We start from the raw sequence: 19,900 nt of genomic DNA, 5'->3' as shown, positions 1-19,900 counted from the left end.
GGGCTTGGGGCACACGCCCCTCTGTGCAGATCCATGCCAGTGCAGTGGTGGTGACGTTTTAGTCAAGTGACTCCTATGTCACGATTTCGTGTGCTTTCTGAATTTGGCTGAAGAAGATGGCGGCCTCCTCAGGTTTGTCTCACTATCTGTGAAATATTTCAAACCCCTCCCCAGTAATCTGGAGTTAGCACAATCGTAAAGAGTGTATCGGCTGACTTCTAAATTTAAATGCACGTGCAGCTTTGTAAGTAACAGGAGTTAATATCCCGAGTACTTTGTGCAAATTAGCATGCTAGCCCCAGTGCCTCGAGTAGACGATAATGTTAGTTATGACAAGGGCTCATAACATTAGCTGGCTTGTTATATAGTTATCTAGTCTCCAGCTTGTGTCAAATTAACAGATGTATGTGATGTTTTAAGTACAGAAGTATTCATATTGGTTTTGATTGTGGTCAGAAACTGAATATGAAATGTTCTTCTAAAGAGAAATGTCCTTGTTCATTGTGTGGCAAGCTAGACCATGAATGGCTAGCGTTGGTGAAGCTCGCTAGCTATTAAGCTAAATTTGTACTGGCATGATTGAATCCATCTAAGTGAACAGTTTCGTTGGCGTCCTAATCATTAAATGACAGGGTGAATAAGCTATTTACTCGTATAAAGAACGTTATCAACTTATTCGAGGTTGCGTTATTTAAGTATCAACTAACTTCCGGTAAATAAATGTTGCACACGCGTTTTCATTTCCGTCTGGGTACGTTTAGATAGCAAGCTAACTTTGGTATTCGGAGTGCACTTGTCCCGCCACCTATTTTACGCATTTTCACTTGAAAATGGTCAATACAGCTACGTGGTCATACAGCTACGTGGTCATACAGCTACGGTCATACAGCTACGTTGTGAATGGGGAAGCTAGGTGACTTTTTTGTGTGAAATTTGCGTCCACAATTTTTGGTGCTGGTCGTTATTCAGAGATACATTTCGCTACATTAAAGGAAGTGACTAATGACGCAAAACTCATGGAACAGTAGCTGATTGCACAATGCTGCATATCTCTCTGCACTCTATGTACAGCATCTCATCTGGCGTGATGAGTCGGGTAGGGAAACCTTCCGGCACCTAAATAGACCGTTGTTGTGCTCTACCTTCTCTCCCTACAGTCTGGCAGAATGCAGCCTTCTAGCCAAAACACCCGTCTGTAGAACGCGCATTTCTTTATCTCCTTACATTTTACTGAAGACAGTTGCTTATGACCATAACATTGCTGCTGCTTCAACAAATTATCTGGGTATTAGTACGACGTTATAATGCTAATCCAGAACTGTATTTTGAACTGTTTGCACATACTGTCTGCTGTTTGAGGTACTTTGATTTATGTTAATAGATGTGAGTGGAGATTGTTTGAATTAGGCGTACTTGGTTGTTGACACTTTTGGGTGTTGGAGGGCTAATGCGTACTGTTCCAGCTCAGTAAGTGATTATGGTTATGATATGTTTAAGTATTTTGCATCCAGTGGATAGTGACAAGTCTGTGCATCATATCTCAAAAGCAGGAAGTCATGTTAATTGCCTCACAATTGTTTTGCTCCAATGCCGTATGTCTGTTGCAGGAGTTAAAGTACCACGCAATTTCCGTTTGTTGGAAGAGCTTGAGGAGGGACAGAAGGGTGTGGGTGATGGCACGGTCAGCTGGGGGCTGGAGGACGACGAGGACATGACACTGACCCGGTGGACGGGCATGATCATCGGCCCTGCACGAGTACGCTTCACTTCCTTACTCTTTCGTGTGATTTAAAAAAAAAAAAATCCTGTCCATTATTTGTTGTCAAAATAGACTATAATTTGAACCACAGTACTGAAAGGGGATTCTAATGAATCTCACCACGGCTGAGGTACTCGTAGATGGTCAGCCAGGCATATTCCAGTTTTTTTTTTGCACAGTAGGAATCAAACTGGATTTAATTATTTACTGTTAAAAAACCCCAGTAATAGTAATTTACCTCAGATGTCAACTACCCTTATAACTGAGCATGAATGCATCCATGGTGTGAGCAAATGGCCGACCTCTAGAGTTCCCAGGAGCGCATGTATGGACCGTATTTAGTGAGTGTTTACTACCTTGCAGACCTGTGAAATCATTGTGCAAGAGAGGGTGATTGAGCTCAGGGGCAGATTTGCCTATCCGATTTTATGACGAGATTTTCCCCATAGTCAACATTTCATAGAGTGTCTTGGTGGCTAATAGTTGAATGGATGCAAGCAGTTAACCTTTATGGTGACGTAAACACAGAGACATTCAGAGTGACAGCTAATGTGTTTACTGAAGTAGGTAACTCTGAACCGGTATCCCTACTAACACCCAGTTACCTGATAATGCTTCACTTGGGCACAGCAAAACTGTCATATAGTCCAAAGGGTTTTTATATCCAATGTGAGAGCAGCTATGGAATAGCAGCCATTGAGTTTATTGTATTTATATTGCAGCTAAGGAACCTGTATAGGCTAAATGCACATTTGACAGGCTATGCACCTTGTGATGTAAGTGCATTTTGTGCATGTCCCTGGTTTTATTACGCGTTACGAGTTGGACAGTACTCAATTGTGGCTGGCTTTTAAGGCGTGACACGGCAGGCAAAAACATCGTTTTTTTTCAGCAGTGGTCAATTTTGAGATTTTGAGCTAGTTCACTCCCTAAACATGTAATCTTTCATACTAGCATAAAGAAAATATCCTAATTATACATTAATGTGTATATTTATTCACATTTTGTCTGTTCGTGGCGTCAGCATTCTCCTAGGTTTCCAGGAAAGTTAGCATTCTAACGTAACGTGCAGTATATCGGCTTTCTGATGCCTGACATGTTTGGTACTGTTGAAAAGCTCTATACCTCGCACACAACGCTATCTAATCCAAATAAGGACATTTCCTTTCCAGCAGTAACCAATGATGTTAGCAAAAACGGGGCTTTAAACCTAAGGACGCAATTTCATTGGTTTGCGGTGGTTTCTGATAACATGATTCTTTCAGACGCATCACGTGGTATGGCTTGACACTTCCTTGAATCTTTAAATGCGATTTTCTCAAAATCAGTTTTTTGTCATACTCCAAGGATAAAAACTCCACTTCAGTTCAACCTATATACACAAAACTTTCCAGTCTTGTACCCAACTATATTATGAAGACATTTTAAATATATTATTCCTAGCCTGAATTATATAACATTATATCCCCAAAAACATGGCGAAAATCGATTTTTTTTTAAGGCTATTGACAGTCTTTTCTGATTTACAGGAAAACAAAAGTAGATATCCATAAATCCCTCTGTAATTTTTTCCCCATCTAATATGCCAACAAAAGGGAAAAGGATTTTTTAACCTGGCTCTATCCCATGATCAGATATGATCTTTTAAACATTATGCAAATTAGTGCAAATCATATTTAATGAGATAATGCATAATTTGCATATTCAAACATCAAAATACAAAACACTTGTAATACATTTTTTTCTCATCTAAACATGACTAATCCACTGAGGAAGTTTCATGGTGATACCTATTATTTAAGATTTTTACCCTGTTCACCTGTAGTGTCTCGCCTTAAGCTTGGTTTAGTGACAGAGAAAAATCTGAGTAGGGTCATAACAGGATCAGTATGAGTATGTACAGGCCCAAGAGTGTGTAATGACTGTTACCCACTCTGATTTCTTGCTATATTTTAATAGCATATAATTATATAATATAATTTTTTTATATAATGCTTTTTTTTTTTGCATATCAGTTATCTTGACCTTCGTGTCCTGCGGTCCATTTGTGGTGATGTCTAGGTATTTTTTAAATCAGGTGTAACGTGGGATGCTGTAGTTGCAGCTTCACTGCCTTACTGTATTGCTTGATGGGCTCACCTCCCCATGTCCCACCCCCTTCAAATGGTCTCTCCCCCTTCAGATGGTCTCTCTCCCTCTTTAACCTGCACTCTCTCTCCCCCTTCAGATGGTCTCTCCCTGTCTAACCTGCACTGTCTCACCCCCTCAGATGGTCTCTCCCCCTTCAGATGGTCTCTCCCTGTCCAGCCTGCACTGTCTCACCCCCTCAGATGGTCTCTCCCCCTTCAGATGGTCTCTCCCTGTCTAACCTGCACTGTCTCACCCCCTCAGATTGTCTCTCCCCCCTTTCAGAGGGTCTCTCTCCCTGTCTAGCCTGCACTGTCTCACCCCCTCAGATGGTCTCTCCCCCTGTCTTGCCTGCACGCCCCCATTCCCGTTTCATGATGGTTGCACGTTACTTCCTATTGTGCCTGAATGTATACGGTTCTTCACATCACATAGGAACAGTTAGAGAGTGCAGGGGGGGGGGGGGGGCCTTGATGCAGATCCTCTCCTAAACTGAATGGGATCTTCCTTGGCACATTCTTCAAGTTTCATTTAAATTGGCCAGGTAGTTTTTGTGTAATCCTACTTACAGGCAGACCAGCAAACCGAACCAAAGATGAGGAAGCCTAATAAATGAACTCATCTGTGTGGGGCCTGAATGAATGTACTATGTGATGTATTTATGTATCTGTTCTCAGCAATGCAATTCACGTGTTTGTTATTGAATGATTTTGAGTTAATGGGCTAGCATGAGCTTCTTTCCTCTCTGCTTCAGATTGCCCATAAAGGGAGATGCTACTGCACTGATTGGTGATTCTTGTTGTTCTGTTGCCTCTGGCAGAATCATCTCCACGAATTCTAACAAAATGCTGTTGTGTGTTTCTTGTCGTAGACTAATTATGAAAACAGAATATACAGCCTGAAAATGGAGTGTGGACCCAAATATCCTGAAGTATCACCGGTTATTAGATTTGTAACAAAAATTAGCATGAATGGAGTAAATAATTCCAATGGAATGGTACGTATGTTTTCATTTCCCTGTTTTTCAGCCGAGCCAGAGTTTGTAGATAAGCGGTTGAGTTGGAGTTAGGAATTGGGATTCTAAACCAGTAATTTAACAACCTTTAAGCATATTTCTGTAGTGATTGTCAAAAGCTTCTGTTGTGGTGATTTTCTGATGCTTTCACTGATATGTGCGGCTGCATCATTTTGATTTAAATTTCAGACTTTAGTTACAGACGTCTCATGGCAGCAGTCATTCCTATGTGCAAACATTGCCAGTACAACTGGGGGTAATGCAGAGTCACTGAGCCCTTTAAGCCCCCCCCCCCCCACCCCCCCTCTTTGAGACGAGTGTAGTTCTGGGGTAGGTGGGACTGCATTGCATACCCATGCATTGTAAGAGTAGCCTTTCCTTAATCCCCCTCCAGTAGGCTAGCTTCTTGTGCCTTCAATTTTTCTCTGTCAGTGTTGTAGAAGAGCATGTCTGCATTATTTTCTAGCTAATGACTGTGCAATTGCCTTTTAGCGCTAATAGTGCCCTGCATAAAGTGTTCTTATGATGACCTTGTTGTCTGTTACCTCAGTACTCAAGCGCACCTCACGTTCTTCCTCTCTTCTAGGTGGATTCTCGTAGCATACCAATTCTAGCTAAATGGCAAAATTCATATAGCATTAAAGTTGTTCTTCAAGAGCTACGACGTCTATTGATGTCCAAAGAAAATATGAAGCTTCCCCAGCCTCCAGAAGGACAGACTTACAGCAATTAATTGTAAATGATTGTTTTGACCCCTCTGTCTTCAACCTTACTCTCTTAGAAATGTCTCGTTAAAAAAAAAAAAAAAAGAATCATTATGAATTTCGCTCACTACACACATTAAAGAACCACATCAGCGAGAGCATTGGAGGATTGGACATTTCTGTTAGTTAGGCTGTTGTCAACCCTAGAGTATGAAAAAGAAAAAGGAAAAAAATAAAAATACACAAACATGAATGCCTATCAAGTCAGGGCACTGAGTGACATTCTGTTTTAAGAGACGTGCACAAATGTATCTCTTCTTTTGATTCAGCGCTTCCCTTGGCCATTAGCTTTAAGTTGACGAGATGTGTTTAAGTTGACGAGATGTGTTTAAGTTGACGAGATGTGTTTTTGACTTGACTGAGGGCGGGTGGCCTTTCTCTCCCTCAGCCACGGTTTCTCCTTTTTTATCTTTATTTTTTTATTTCGTTTGTTTTCCATCAAGCATTGTTATATGTTAAACCAACTATTCACCCAAACTAAACAAATGTTGTGTGTATGATGGCATGCTGAAACTAATAAAACACGTAGTTGCCAAGGGCAAAGCTGCGTAACACATTGTAAAGTAGTTAATATCTAGTGGGTACATTGAGATCTCTTGCAGAAGAGTTCTAAATAAACAAAAAAGGAATCATTTGAAGTGTGCCTGTAGTCTTTTAGTAGTGTCACAGAACGGTGAAGGTTTTTTTTTTTTTCTTCTTTAAAAAAAAGAATCTGTATTTAACATTGAAGCAGTTTGTTCCTGTGCAGCAGGTTTTTTTTTTTGACATGTAACAGACACCCTTTTTCTGTTTCAAAACAACCCTTGCATTAAACTTCTAGAGGAAAATGACATGTGACTTGAGATTAAAAATCACTCTGAGACTTGTGCATCAGCTTGATTTAATCCTGTGTGTGCATGTGTGCATCTGTGTGTGAGTTTGTGCGCATGATCTAAACGCTATCAGTTCGGTTGTGCAAAATCTCCTGATAAGCACAAGTTCTTAGTTGTGTCTACAGTTGGCTCAAAAATTAGACGTGGGAATATCTCTCTTTTGCCGCTTTCATGTGCAAAAGCAGGGACCTGTTCAGTTGTCCACCGGGCATGGCACTTACTGTACTTTGGATACATTTGGTCTGTGTGTGTCTTCCAAGCAATGGGAGGTTCAGCTTCTGGAGTTCGGGTGGAACTGGCAATCTGTTCTATAGTTCAGAGGGCTTGTGACTGTCGTCATCCCACCTCCTTAGGGTGTTTGACCAGAGAGAGCCAATCCACACGCACGCTTATGAGGCCAGATGTTTTAATGATGACCGCTCCTCATGGTTGTGTGTGCCTTTTTGCAGAGGCCTATTCCAACTCCACTCCCACAACACAGGAGTTCACAGTATAGCCCAACGTCACCAGCACTCTCAGTCTGATGTGCAAGCCTCGTGTTTTTTTTAGTTTGTCCGTCTTTGTTTACTGGCCCCAACTAGACCCTCAAAGCTTTGCCTAAACATGTCATACCACAGACTAATATAACTATTGTCAAAGCAACTGTTCCTGGAATGGCCAATGTAATGGACACGCTCCTATAAACATGAGGTTTGTGTTTTAAATGGCAGTGCTGGGCCTGGGAGGGGGATTCTCATGGACAATGGTTTAGGCTGCATTTCACAACCACATTTCGGAAGCATTCGGAAGAAGTGTATGACCCGCTGATAAAATATGGAGTTGCATGCCATTGTCCCATTAGGATTATTAACTGCCATTTCTCAAGCGCCTGCGTCACCAACTCTGCTAGCATTGGCAAATCTATGACTATAAATGTGTCTGTCTAATTCATTCAAATATTCAACCACACTAAACCCTGGTACATAATATAGTAACAATGAATATCAGCTTTGCATGTGGTCTCTCAACAGATGCAACTGGCTACTGTCAAGAGTATATAGAAATTATTTCACTTTCCTCAAGGAATCTCCTAATTATGCATGGGCACTGATGACAGCACAGCATTGAGCATGTACATTATTTATTATCTTTTTCCTGAAAATTAAATGTATGATGCCAAAGAAAAATGACATTCTTTGATCTGTTAGTCTAAGTGAGATATGGACTTTTCTCTCTACTTGATACTGATACTTCTACTGATAAACTTGATGGCTTGCTAATCAGTGATTTTAGGATGGGCCCTAGTGGGAATCGCAGGTGTGCTTATCGATCCTTCACATAACTAAATTAATTAATCTGAGGTCGACACCAGCTCTATCCTCTCCAAAAATGTGATACTTTTGTGTAACTTGCCCCAACACTTTAAACTTTAGATTCAGTCGGGTGTAGTTGTGAAAAATGGCCACTAAAGGACGCTGTTCATCTATTTACCAGCAGATGGGTGAAACAGATTTGTGTGTTTTTCCTGCACCTTCTCTTCAATCTCAGTTCATCTTTTCCTTGTTCGACATTGACAAATGACAAGGCAACGCTGAGGAGGTGTGTAACTTGGGAGAGGCCAGGACTGTTGTATTCCTTCCAGTACTAACTCATGTCAGTTTCTGACATTCATACTGATCTGTCTGTATTTTTGCATACTAGCTCCCCAATAGCATCCCTGTAGCCAGGGCATCCCGCCCTGTGTTATGATAACCAAGCTGTTCAGATGTATTTGAGTGGGTGATAATATCCCCAAGATTTGCGCATGTTTTTTAATTTGCGTACGTGGCTGAATGAATGCACACACTTATATAATGCCCATCTTGGCACCCAACTCGTCTAACATACAACCTAGACAACTTTACTCTCAACCAATAATGTGTCGCACCCACCTAGATGATGCAGCAGACAGCATTGTTTGGCTCGTGAACACACCACACACTGACTGCATGGTGTGACGGCGAGCAAACCGATCTAGACCTCCTACACACAAACATACACATAAAATCTTCCAGCATCCAGCCTTATTCTCAGCTCACTGAGTCATGTCCAGCTGGCCGCCCATGGAAGTGTGTGCGAGTCAATAACGCGCAAGGAAAGCTCCCACTGAAGGTGATTGTGTCTCCTATCAGAAGGCAGCAGGCGCCAAGATATGAAGCTCCTTTCCCTGGTGTGTGGGAGTGGGAGCCCAGCGTGGAGGCCTCAGGTTGGGGGGGGGGGGGGGGGTTTACAGGTTAACACAGTGGATCGTAAGCCAGTTCCCTTCTCCTGCATTTATCTCAGTTCTTTTAACCCAGGCCATAACACTTTCTTGTCACTCTTAGTCAGGCCATTACAGCCTCTCCCCTGCAGGTGGCGGGGTTGGGGGACACAAGGTGTCTTGCAGGGCCTCCCTCTGAGCGTAATTGCGTTACAGTTCGAGGAGGATGAGACACGCTTCGCTGACCTTGCCGGAGGGAAGTATGACAGCATGCCCGCCTGGCCCACAGGCGCTTGTCTCACGTCCTCTCTTTGTCCTTGTGCCTGTGTGTATGTGTGTGTGTGTGTGTCTGTGTGTGTCGTCGTTGGAAAGTGCCGGATAATTGACCTGTTATTCTGCACACTTGGAGGTTATTTATCTCAGGCCCAGTTTCTTTCATCTTCCACCGCTCTCATGTGCGAAAGCTCTTTATGGGCCGGTGTAAAGAGTCACAGCAGAAGTGGCCCAAACAGGTCTCATCCAAACAAGCCCTCGGTCAACAAGCGCCCAAAGCCAGTGTGACAATGCCGTGACAACTCAACTTGTTGTGGCAAAGGATGTGATGTGAAATAATTGACTCTCATTTGTTTATTTTCACAAATAACTCACAGATCTCCCTCATTCCTGCTGCTGTTGCTGCCGCTGCTGTGTCTTTGATGGATGCACATGAACAAAAAAAGGGGGGGAGGCAGGGGTTCCTACATCCCTACATCACTCCATCACTACGCTTTCCCATAGGCTGTCAGTGTTTAATATGGTATGAGGAGAGAGCTGCGCTGGGTCTCTCTGGGTTTGCCCCTGCGTCTGTTGATGCCAGTGGGAATTTCTCTGCTCACGCATATGCTCACGCTCGTGCTCAGCTCTCTGGCACGCGCCCATTCCCCGGGGAGAGGTCCATTGTCATCCCCTTCACTGTGCATCAGATCTCCGCTGCATGCCGGGACGCATGGACGCATGCACCTCCTGCATTCTGCACTCCTCTGCATGCTGGGACGCATGCACCACCTGCACTCAGAGTAAGCCTGTGCTGCGTGGGACATGTGGATTTGGAGCATTTAGTGCTGACGTGCGTTTGAATGTGTAGCTACGCACATGTGATCCTTGGTCTGTTTTTTTGTTTTTTTTCCATAATGTCATGAAGGAGGGAGCACTTGCGGGCCCTCGGGAGTCCGAGCGGCTGAAGGGTTTCTCCCAGCCGGCATCTCGCCTGACCATGTGTGGAATGTTTGCATGTCCTGCTGGTGGACACAGGTGCAAGAAGAAGAACTAAAGCAGAACTGGGAGACAGTTCCCATCACAACCTGCAAATAGAATTATAGAATAAAACTACTGTTTAGGAAAATTGGGAGATTATGGGTATTAATATGTATGTTGTACACACTGTACGTAACCATATATATATATACAATGTTACGTAGAGTGTGTTGTATGTATACATGTGAGCCTACAACATGTATACAGACAAGACACAGTACGTAACATATATATATATATATTTATATTTATTTATATATACGTATATATATATACCTGTAAGTATTTGTTTTTGACTGATTTGACAAGCCATCCCCAATACTGAAGTGTTGTTTTGACTGCCTGTGGCCTCCTGGTTTGTTGGAGTTGTAACAGGAAACTGTGTCCTGCCTCTGAGCCCAGCTGCTCACGTGCGGAGATGCTGTCCAGCCTGGTCCTAACCCTTACCCAGTCTGGCTGGCTCCGGCAGGGCAACACCATAAAAACCTCCACATTTCTCAAATTCCCCCAGGCACACAAAAAGGCAAACCCAAGACAATGTCAACAAAAACCTAAATGATTGAATCATTAGGGAGTCATGTTCAAAACATGTGTGTGACCTCTATTGTTGTGTTGTGTTGTGTGCTGTTCCTCCGCCGTGTCTGTCTGTCTGTCTGTCTGTGCTCCGTTTGGTCATTCCTCTAGAAGCTCGTGTTTCGGTTCCCATGTTCCCACTTCCCACTTCCCATGTCACTTGGCACACTTGTTGGAAATGATCCCACATAGATAGAATTAACAATTTCTCAGAACTCTTCCCAATTTGGTATACCTAGTCTTGGGGCTTAATTTTACAGAACTGTGAGAAATGAACAATATCTTTTATGTTATGTTAAATTTGGTTGGTTAACCACATTTGCATTGCCCTCATACCCTCAGAGTATAGCGGCCTGAATTAGCTTTGCAAATGATAATACAGTTAATTCCCAGCGCCTAATCCTTCTTCATTTCTGGTCATATTCTCAGTAAGGGTTTCCCATCAACATCACTGAAAGGTGTGTTTTCCACAGATTAAGATTCTCCAGAGTATTACAGTATGAAGTGGCATGCTATCTCAGATTTAGCGATACTGGCATTCTATGAAACACCAGCATATTTAATCTGGAGAAATAGTGAACCACCACACTAGTTTCAGTAGTGGCAATGAAGTATATGTTAGAGAAATATGTTATGTTGAAGTATAACTTCTTGCATCCGGCTGATTTTGCTTTCTTTTTTCCCCCTCACCTTTTGGATTGTCCCAAGCAAGCCAGCATTACAGAAAAACCTCCTCACTTGTGAGCTGGAGTAATAACACACTGCAAAGATTCAGCAGCTCATTTTAGGTTTGTGTCTCCAGGGAGTGCTGTTTGCAGCATTAAGAGTTGATGGTTTTGTGGCAAAAAGCTAATACAGTTTTTGAACCCTGTGAGTGTCTTACACTTGGACATGAAACAGTTCACATACAGTCCAAGATCTACCTCACCCCTTGGAACTTTCCCTGAAACGCAAAAAACGCTGGTTTGAGATTGTCTGTGAGTCAGCACAATGCCAGTGGTGAGTTTTTATCCCAGAAGAAATACATAGCAATTGTTGGTTAACATGCAAATGAGTGCACTTGGGGTTCTGCTGGGTGATCTAAGTTGGGGAGGAATGTGAAGGAAGGGGGGAGACCATGAGTCCTGTCTGCTGTCTGCTAGCTGGAGCCAGTCCTGCTTAGAAATGTTCCCAGAGTTCTCACCTTCTGCCCCCGAGGGGTCGGAGGTCACGGCATCCCCCCCACCAGCCCATACTGTAAAGAGATTTGGGCCGGGCGTGACGACACCCACCGGGGTGAATAGCCGCGGACCGAGCCGAGACGTTTCTTTGGCACGCGGAGCGTGTGGGATCCAAATGAGCCTGTCACGCAGCACAGTAAATCTGATCAAATGTAGCTGCTCTTCCCCCCTCACATTCACCCTCTTCATAGGATCATTTGAAAGCAGAAATGCCTAATGTTGCTTTTTAAATGAGATGTTTGTTTTTGTTGTTTTGGTAAATAAGATTAGAATTAGAATTCGACTGAAGTTGAATAGGAATTTAAATGTTTGACTTCTATGAGCAGTGCTGCAAAAGCAGTCCTTAAAAAGTCCTTAGAGAGGGCTAGGAGGAGTTAGGTGTTTGGACTTCCATGTGTGCAGACACCTGTCACTGCCCTGCTCTATGGAACCAAAAGTGTTGAAATAAAATAACAGCCACTCTCAAGTACAAGAAAAATATCAAGGGTTTGTTTTCACTAGTTAAAATTTGTAAGATTGTGATACAATTGCCGTCGACATTTGGGCATTTCTGAAAGGTAACGTTGGCTCTCTGAGATGACCAGGCGGCTGACCTTAAGATAGCAGATCTCAGCCTGCATGTTTCTCGATGAGAAATAAGCCAGCGTGTCATGTAAGAGGTCTGAAAACAAATCCCCCAAGGTCTTCAGGGAAATACACTTGTGTGCCTCTTGCTCTCTCGGCCCTCTGTAGAGTGGCCATGCTAGCTCGCTCGCTAGCAAGGATGCTTAATTGTATATACAGTGAGCTCCATGAATGACCCCACCCCCCACCCACTCTCTCACTGCTGTGAGAAAGACAGCAGATTGGAACCATGTGTTCAGCCCTCTGCTTCCCCGACGCTGATAGGATGGCCTGCTCTGGGGTCGCTCGCATGCTGACGTGATGCAGCCTCCAATGTGGCTCAAGTTCAGCCGGAGCAGTGATTAAGCATTTATCCATAGCCATGAACACCAACACAGCCCAATATCATTTTTCCATAGCCACCAACATGGCCAAATATCATTTATCCATAGCCACCAACACGGCCCAATATCATTTATCCATAGCCACCAACACGGCCCAATATCATTTATCCATAGCCACCAACACGGCCCAATATCATTTATCCATAGCCACCAACACGGCCCAATATCATTTATCCATAGCCACCAACACGGCCCAATATCATTTATCCATAGCCATGAACACCAACACGTCCCAATATCACAGCATTTATCATATAATTTATCCATAGCTATGAACACCAACACGTCCCAATATCACAGCATTTATCATATAATTTATCCATAGCCATGAACACCAACACGTCCCAATATCACAGCATTTATCATATCATTTATCCATAGCCATGAACACCAACACGGCCCATTATCATTTATCCATAGCCATGAACACCAACACGGCCCAATATCATAGCATCTGACATGCTACGCACCTCTATGTATGTCCCCTTAATAGCTGTGATCTCGTTTAGAGCACGACAAGACTTGGACAACAAATTCTGAATTAATGAACTACGATCTCTGCTGGCGTGCGGACTGCCTTGTAGAAGTTCTGAATGCTTCTGTATCATATGCAGGGTCGGATGTGTTAATGAGGGTTTAGGCCTGATTTGATGACTGCACAGTGGGTCTTTCTTCATACTACAGCGACTTTTCTTCTGCTGGAGCTATAGAGCTATAGTAGCGCTCATCAATTTTGCGAAGGGAAAAAAAGCCGAAGAACAAATAAGCTGTGTACTTATTACATTCCAAGTTATTTATACTGAGGGGGAAAGTCGGCAGACTTCGTGTCTCTGCTTAGCGGGAACTATTAAATTACGGCTGGATGTTTTTAATTACCTCACATAAATGCTGGAACACAACACATGCTAGGCCCTTGTGCATTTCATGCCTTTGTGTGTGTGTGTGTGTGTGTGTGTGTGTGCGTGCGTGTGTCTGTTCGCGTGAGTGTATGTGTGTGCACGTGTGTGTGCGTGTATGTGTGTGCGCGTATGTGTGTGCGTGTGTAGTATGTGTGTGTCTGTGTGTGTGTGTGTGTGTGTGTGTGTGTTTGAGTGTGTGCGTGCGTGTGTGTGTGTGTGTGTGTGTGTGTGTGTGTGTGTGTGTGTGCGTGCATGTGCAGGCGCATCCGCGTCTGCGCATGTTACCATGACTTTAGGTGGTGTGTGTATAAACATGATTTTAGGCGGCACGAGTTTGTGTGTGTATGTGTGTGTGTGTGTATGTGTGTGTTATGGTGATCATGCTGTGAGGGGGCGGGGGGACCGGCTTGCTCTTCATCCTGGTGGTCCCTGTGTAGCTTTGGTGTCAAAAAGTGCCTTTTTTTCTGAACACGTGAAAGAGAGAAAGGGAGGGAGGGAGGGAGAGAGAGAAAGGGAAAAAGCGAGAGAGAAAGGGGGAGAGAGAGAGAAAGGGAAAGACAGAGAGAGAAAAGGGGAGAGAGACAGAGAAAGGGAGAGAGAGAGAAAGGGAGAGGGACAAAGGGAGAGAGAGAGAGAAAGGGAGAGAGAGAGAAAGAGAGAGGGAGAAAGGGAGAGAGAGGTGAGCATTCCTGCCGCTGGCGCAAGGGAAAGGAAATGGGCAATAAAAGCAGAGCAGAAAAAAACAAGTGAAGAAGGAGAAGAGAAAAAAAAGAAAAAAAACTTGAGCGTCGCAGTGGAGCCAGTGATTCTGGGATCCACTTAATTGCTCTTAAATGAAAAAGAGTTTTGGCTTCCTGCTCACTGTACTTAAGAGAAGTCGAGTCAAATCCCAAATGCACGGCGGCCAAGCGTCACTCGCTCCCCGCTCCACGGGCTCTAATCCGCCTCTCTCACTGCTGCCATCAGTAATATTATTATTAATTTGGAGAGAGCTGCAAGCCGTAACCCAACTCCCAGTGAGTCACGCTGACCGGCTAGCCATCTTCGTCCGCAGTCATACGCCCTCTGGTCTTCTAGTCTTTCTACATGTGTGTGTATGTGTGTGTGAGTGTGTGAATGTGTAAGAGTGTGTGTGTGTGTGTGTGTGTGTGTGTGTGTGTGTGTGTGTGTGTGTGTGTGTGGATGTGTGTGTGTGTGTGTAAATAAGTGAGTGTGTGTGTGTGTGAGTGTGTGTGAAGCATGGGTGTGTGTGTGTTCGTGCGGCATGTTCAAATCGTTTAGCTCCTCACACCATTGTTATGCTTGGATGAATGGCGGGGGTGGGGGGTTGGGGCTGAAGCAAAAAGGGCGAACACAGCCCATCATTGTTTCATTGTTTCACCATTACTGCTATTCATCCGTGCAACACAAACATGGCACCGAGGTACAGATGTGGGAAAGGCCCACCAAACATGCCACATTTCGCATCTCTTGACAGGTCCACTGTTATTTTGTTTCCCCTGCAGTACCGACTGCGTGACCACATCCCACTGTGCCCAGCGGTGGAGCCACACTGATCCCAGGCAGAGGTGACACTTGTTGTTGTGCGTTGCCCTCCTTCAGACCCCAAACAGATGGTCGAGCATCGGCCCACACACACACAGACACACACAGCCACTGCGACACAACATCCATACATACACATATACAAATACTGCAACACACTCATCCACACACACACATACACACACACACTGCGACACACACATCCACACACACACATATACAAACACACACACTGCGACACACACATCCACACACACACATAAACACACACACACACTGCGACACACACATCCACATATACACACACACACACTGCGACCCACACATCCACACACACACACACACACACACACACACGTGGCTACTGCCAGTCACACTGCGGCGTGGTGGCGGCCGTTGCGGCGTTAGGTGAGCCTCCCGGCAGGATATGGGACAAAGCCAGGAAGGAAGAGGGAGGGAATCCTGGATCTGCGGAGCCGTCCGCAGGGCCAGCAGCATGGCTCCTGACGTTCCCGACGTTCACTCTTCTCTCCTCCACCGCTACAGACAGTGGTGAGGTCACCGGCGTTACGTCGGAAGTGTTGTTATGTTGATGATGATGAGGTTTGGACTTGTGCTGCCATTCAGAGGAAAGACAATAAACTGACGAAGTGGTTTGGAAGTAGTGCTGCGTACTACGCACATCAAAGGAACCATGGTACCTTTGTGTTCTAAGGCACTTGGACGGCTCTTGCACGGTCCCAGTCTAATGATACATGCGGCTGACTTTTACGTCGTTTAGTGAGGTTTGTGTAATCTGCTAGCCAACCACATGAAAATGAGCGATTTAACCATAAAAGATGATGCATGGGTTACGTTTCAGACATGCAGCAGTGGACAAAAAAGAGGCGAAAAAAAGAGAAGGGGAGATGTACAAATATTTCCATGGCTCCTGTGGCCTGCTGCTAGCATAGCTCTGGCGTGAGCTCACACGTGTGGCTAGTTTGTGCTTTCTCAGCACGGCTCCTTTCCCAGACTCAGAATGTTGAGGTCCATCCACAGCCAGCCTCAACCAACCCCCACTCCCCCCTCTCCCCAAGACACACACACATACACACACAAACACACACACACACACACACACTGCACCCTGTGTTAATTAAATTGCATTTTATTTATATATCGCCAAAACAATAACATTGTCTCCATGTTTAAGATGGGTCAGTCATGTTAGTGCAAGGTCATGATTTTTTGCAGTGCTTATGACCATTAGTTTTTTACGTTTTCAAGGATTCTTTTTAACCAGAGAAATATGAAAGTATGAATATGAATAAAAGTATGCTATAACAGGTACTTAATGATCACTCTCAATTCAATTTGAAATGGCAATTGTTCAGTGTAGTATATGTCATGATCTCAGTAATTCAACAGGGATAGTAAAAGTAATTTTTACAAACTCAGCAGTCCCTTTTGAATGTGCTTGAAAGCATTGTGTGTGTAAAGACTTAAAAGGAATGTTTATTCCTGCTGATATGATTTCCTCTACCGTGAGAGAGATCTTCGGCTGCAGAGGGTCTCTGTGGTTGCAAGAGGCCCGTAAACTTACATGAAATGTATTCCTGATAATGCAAACACTGGGAACAGAGGCGCCCGAAATAACTTTCTCATGCAAGATGTGGAAGAGATTAAGACTGAACTTAGAGAGAGAGAGAGAGAGACGGAGAGAGAGGGAGGGAGGGAGAGAGAGTTGCCGACCGTCAGAAGGTTAGAACAAGAGACGCAGAGGAGGGGGCATGGGGAGGGAGAGAGAGAGAGAGAGAGAGAGCGAGAAGGAAAAAAGGAACTCATAAAAGTCACATTTGTTGGTAATGCATGAGGAAGTGAAGGCAGCTTTGGCACATGTGTCTGCGGCGCTAAATTAACTGTTAACACAAATAATCAAAGTGCAGGGCCCATTGAGCACTGGCGCCAGGCAGAGGAGGGGGAGAGGCTGGGCCTCGGTCACAGGGACTGGGGCTGCCCCCGAGAGCCCAGGCCCTAGCAGGTGGAGGTCTCTGTGTGTGTGTGTGTGTGTGTGTGTGTGTGTGTGTGTGTGTGTGTGTGTGTCTGTGTGTGTGTGTGTGTGTGCGTACGTGTGTGCGTGCGTGCGTGCGTGGGTGCGTGCGTGCGTGCGTGCGTGTGTGTGTGTTAGTGTACACACCCACACACACACAAATGAGGGACTTTCACAGGATGGAAGTGCTTACAAAAAAGGCTGACCAGCCCACTGACAAAGGAAAAGGCATAGCTGCTCTCCTGCTTCCCATCTATTGTGTTATCAGGAGTGTCCCTCTCTTCAGAGCAGCGCAGCTTCAAAAGGGACAGGACCCTCTTCAGTTCCGGGTTTCCACAAGCTACCAACTCAAAATGACTATCACCTTATTTTTACAGAAGGCACATAATGTCCTACAAATAAGCTGGCCAAACATTCACGGTCCTTCATTAGGTCCAAGCATTCGGGAGCAAATAAAAGCGTCATTATTTAACCAGGATCACCTCTCTCCTTTAATGTTATAGATACTTGTCACTGTGGTCAAAATTACTTACAGACAACTGGAGTGGTACTGCAGATTTATTAACGATATCGGGAGCATTGTTACAAGCAATCCATGTTCATGAAATGTCCCACAACAATGCCCATCAGTCTCTGGGCAAACTGAGCTCTTATACCTAAAACCCCTCCCTCGTACTCTTACACTGTGGCCACCTCGTCCTCCACTATAGATAAGAATATTTACCTAGGATCCCCTTACCCCAAGCATTTAGTAACTCTCTTAGCTCATCAAACCTTACCCAACAGGTCAGACAGAATACATGGCCACACTAAGTTACCAATTCAATTTATGTTATCCTATGGAATCCTATACTAACCTACTTAATTAAATGTGAAACATATATTTTTTATCCCACATCACCTCTCACCCTAATGTCTCCCCTCCCCATCTCTCATCACAATGGGCTTTGTGGCCGTACCTGAGCGTCCCGCCCCGCGGAGGGCAGGAGGAAAGCCCACTGGTGAGAGTTGAAGGGCATGCTGTGGCCCCCATCGGCTTCCTGTGTTGAAAATGGCCCTCACCTCGGCTCCTAATGGATGGCTCAGGCAGGCCGGCTCCACAAACAAGGCTGTGCAGGAGAGAGAGAGAGAGAGAGAGAGAGAGAGAGAGAGAGAGAGAGAGAGAGAGAGAGAGAGAGAGAGAGAGAAGGCCTGGGCTGTCTGGGAGCCATGCTGAGGCACGGGCTCTTAAATCCTTTCACACATGTGATGATGCATGCCCACCGGCTCACCTTTCGCAATCGTAGAGCCGTGGGCTCCTGTTTTCCCCACAAATCTCTTCGGAGTGAAACATTCAATTGGGGTTAAAATAGGGCTCCCACAGGAACACATGCAGTGAAGTCCCAATAAGCCTGTGCCAGGGCATGAGCTGGTTTGGATGAAGTTGTTGTCTAGATGACCACACACACACACACACACACACACACACACACACACACACACACACACACACACACACACACACACACACACACACATACACACATACACACACACACACACACACACACACACACACACACACACACACACATATATATATGTTATTTACATTTTTTTGTTATTTTAAATGTTATCTTATTCTTCCTCCTCACTTTCTTTCCCTTTCTAATTATTACTTAGGAATTGGAGAGAGTTTGTATTATGGACATATGTTATGCTATTGTATGCTTGGAGGCAAGCATGATAATACTATTTAGATGTCATACTAAACCTGGTTAGAGTTGAGCTACAAGATAAGCCAGTAACCTCAGTGGTCTACACACAGACAGACGTCTAGACAGTATATTCAAAAAAATAATACTTTATTTTCTAAAGCGTATATGTTCCTCTGTTTCCTTGCCATAATTAAATGATTAATGACCTGATACATCAAAGGCGGTGTCAAACACACTATTTTATACGGGAAACTATGCTGTGTGTTGCCAGATCATTGAAGGATCTGCCGTGTAAAATAAAAACCTAATAAACTGTCCGGAAGTGCCATTTTCAGATACTAAGAGGTCATGTTTAGCAACACAGAATCAAGAGAGAACCCAAATGTGAACTATTCGATTGTAAAAAAGGGGGACTTGTGGCCTTGTGACGTCAGCGTATAAACAGCCCGGTCCCCCGGTGCCCCCCGTGTCCCAGCCAGCCCTCAGAGTGGGCTGAAGCCAGAGGTAGCCTGGCGCCACAGTCATCATGCGTGTCAGTCACTTGCGAAAGCCTCTGTTTTCCTTAGAGGATGAGCTAAGCCCCTCCTTCAGCCCTGACGATTTATTTTCAGCGGAGGCTGTCCAAGACCCCCCTTTTTTTCCTCAAATCTCCGTTTATCTTGGACATGTTGTTTCAATATGGACCAATCAGCACAGCCTTTCAGAGGAATGTCCCCTGAGACCTGACTTGGCTTCCCAATAGGGCCATTCATTTTGAGGACACAAGTTTAACATCTGGTTTGCATTAATGTCCTTACAATGGTTTCTCATCTTGGCAAAAAAAAAGTTGCTCGTCTGGACAAGTGGGCAATCATCCCTGATAGCAAATGTTTACAAAGT

At 44.5% G+C, this 19,900-nt stretch overlaps 1 protein-coding gene across 2 annotated transcripts; it reads left to right on the top strand.

Annotated features, from left to right (window-relative positions):
- Window positions 1–108: 108 nt before the first annotated feature.
- ube2v2 (ubiquitin-conjugating enzyme E2 variant 2) lies at window positions 109–6,130 on the top strand. 2 transcript variants are annotated; one of them, XM_080836484.1, is made up of 4 exons: window positions 109–132; window positions 1,608–1,756; window positions 4,758–4,883; window positions 5,488–6,130. In XM_080836484.1, the coding sequence occupies exons 1-4, from the start codon at window positions 117–119 to the stop codon at window positions 5,632–5,634; spliced, it is 438 nt and encodes a 145-aa protein (XP_080692610.1). In that variant the 5' UTR covers window positions 109–116; the 3' UTR covers window positions 5,635–6,130. The 2 variants fall into 2 exon arrangements, with proteins under 2 accessions (XP_080692610.1, XP_080692611.1); XM_080836485.1 differs by lacking the exon at window positions 4,758–4,883.
- Window positions 6,131–19,900: the final 13,770 nt, after the last annotated feature.

This window comes from Sprattus sprattus (genome assembly GCF_963457725.1).
Source record: "Sprattus sprattus genome assembly, chromosome: 4".
NCBI lineage: Eukaryota > Metazoa > Chordata > Actinopteri > Clupeiformes > Clupeidae > Sprattus > Sprattus sprattus.
This window is presented reverse-complemented; position numbering and strand designations above follow the sequence as displayed.

What these genes read in the sequence shown, in the direction of transcription:
- ube2v2 (XM_080836484.1), top strand. An exon ending in TGATCATCGGCCCTGCACGA is followed by an intron (nt 1,757 to 4,757) that starts GTACGCTTCACT and finishes TTCTTGTCGTAG; the next exon opens with ACTAATTATGAAAACAGAAT. An exon ending in TAAATAATTCCAATGGAATG is followed by an intron (nt 4,884 to 5,487) that starts GTACGTATGTTT and finishes CCTCTCTTCTAG; the next exon opens with GTGGATTCTCGTAGCATACC.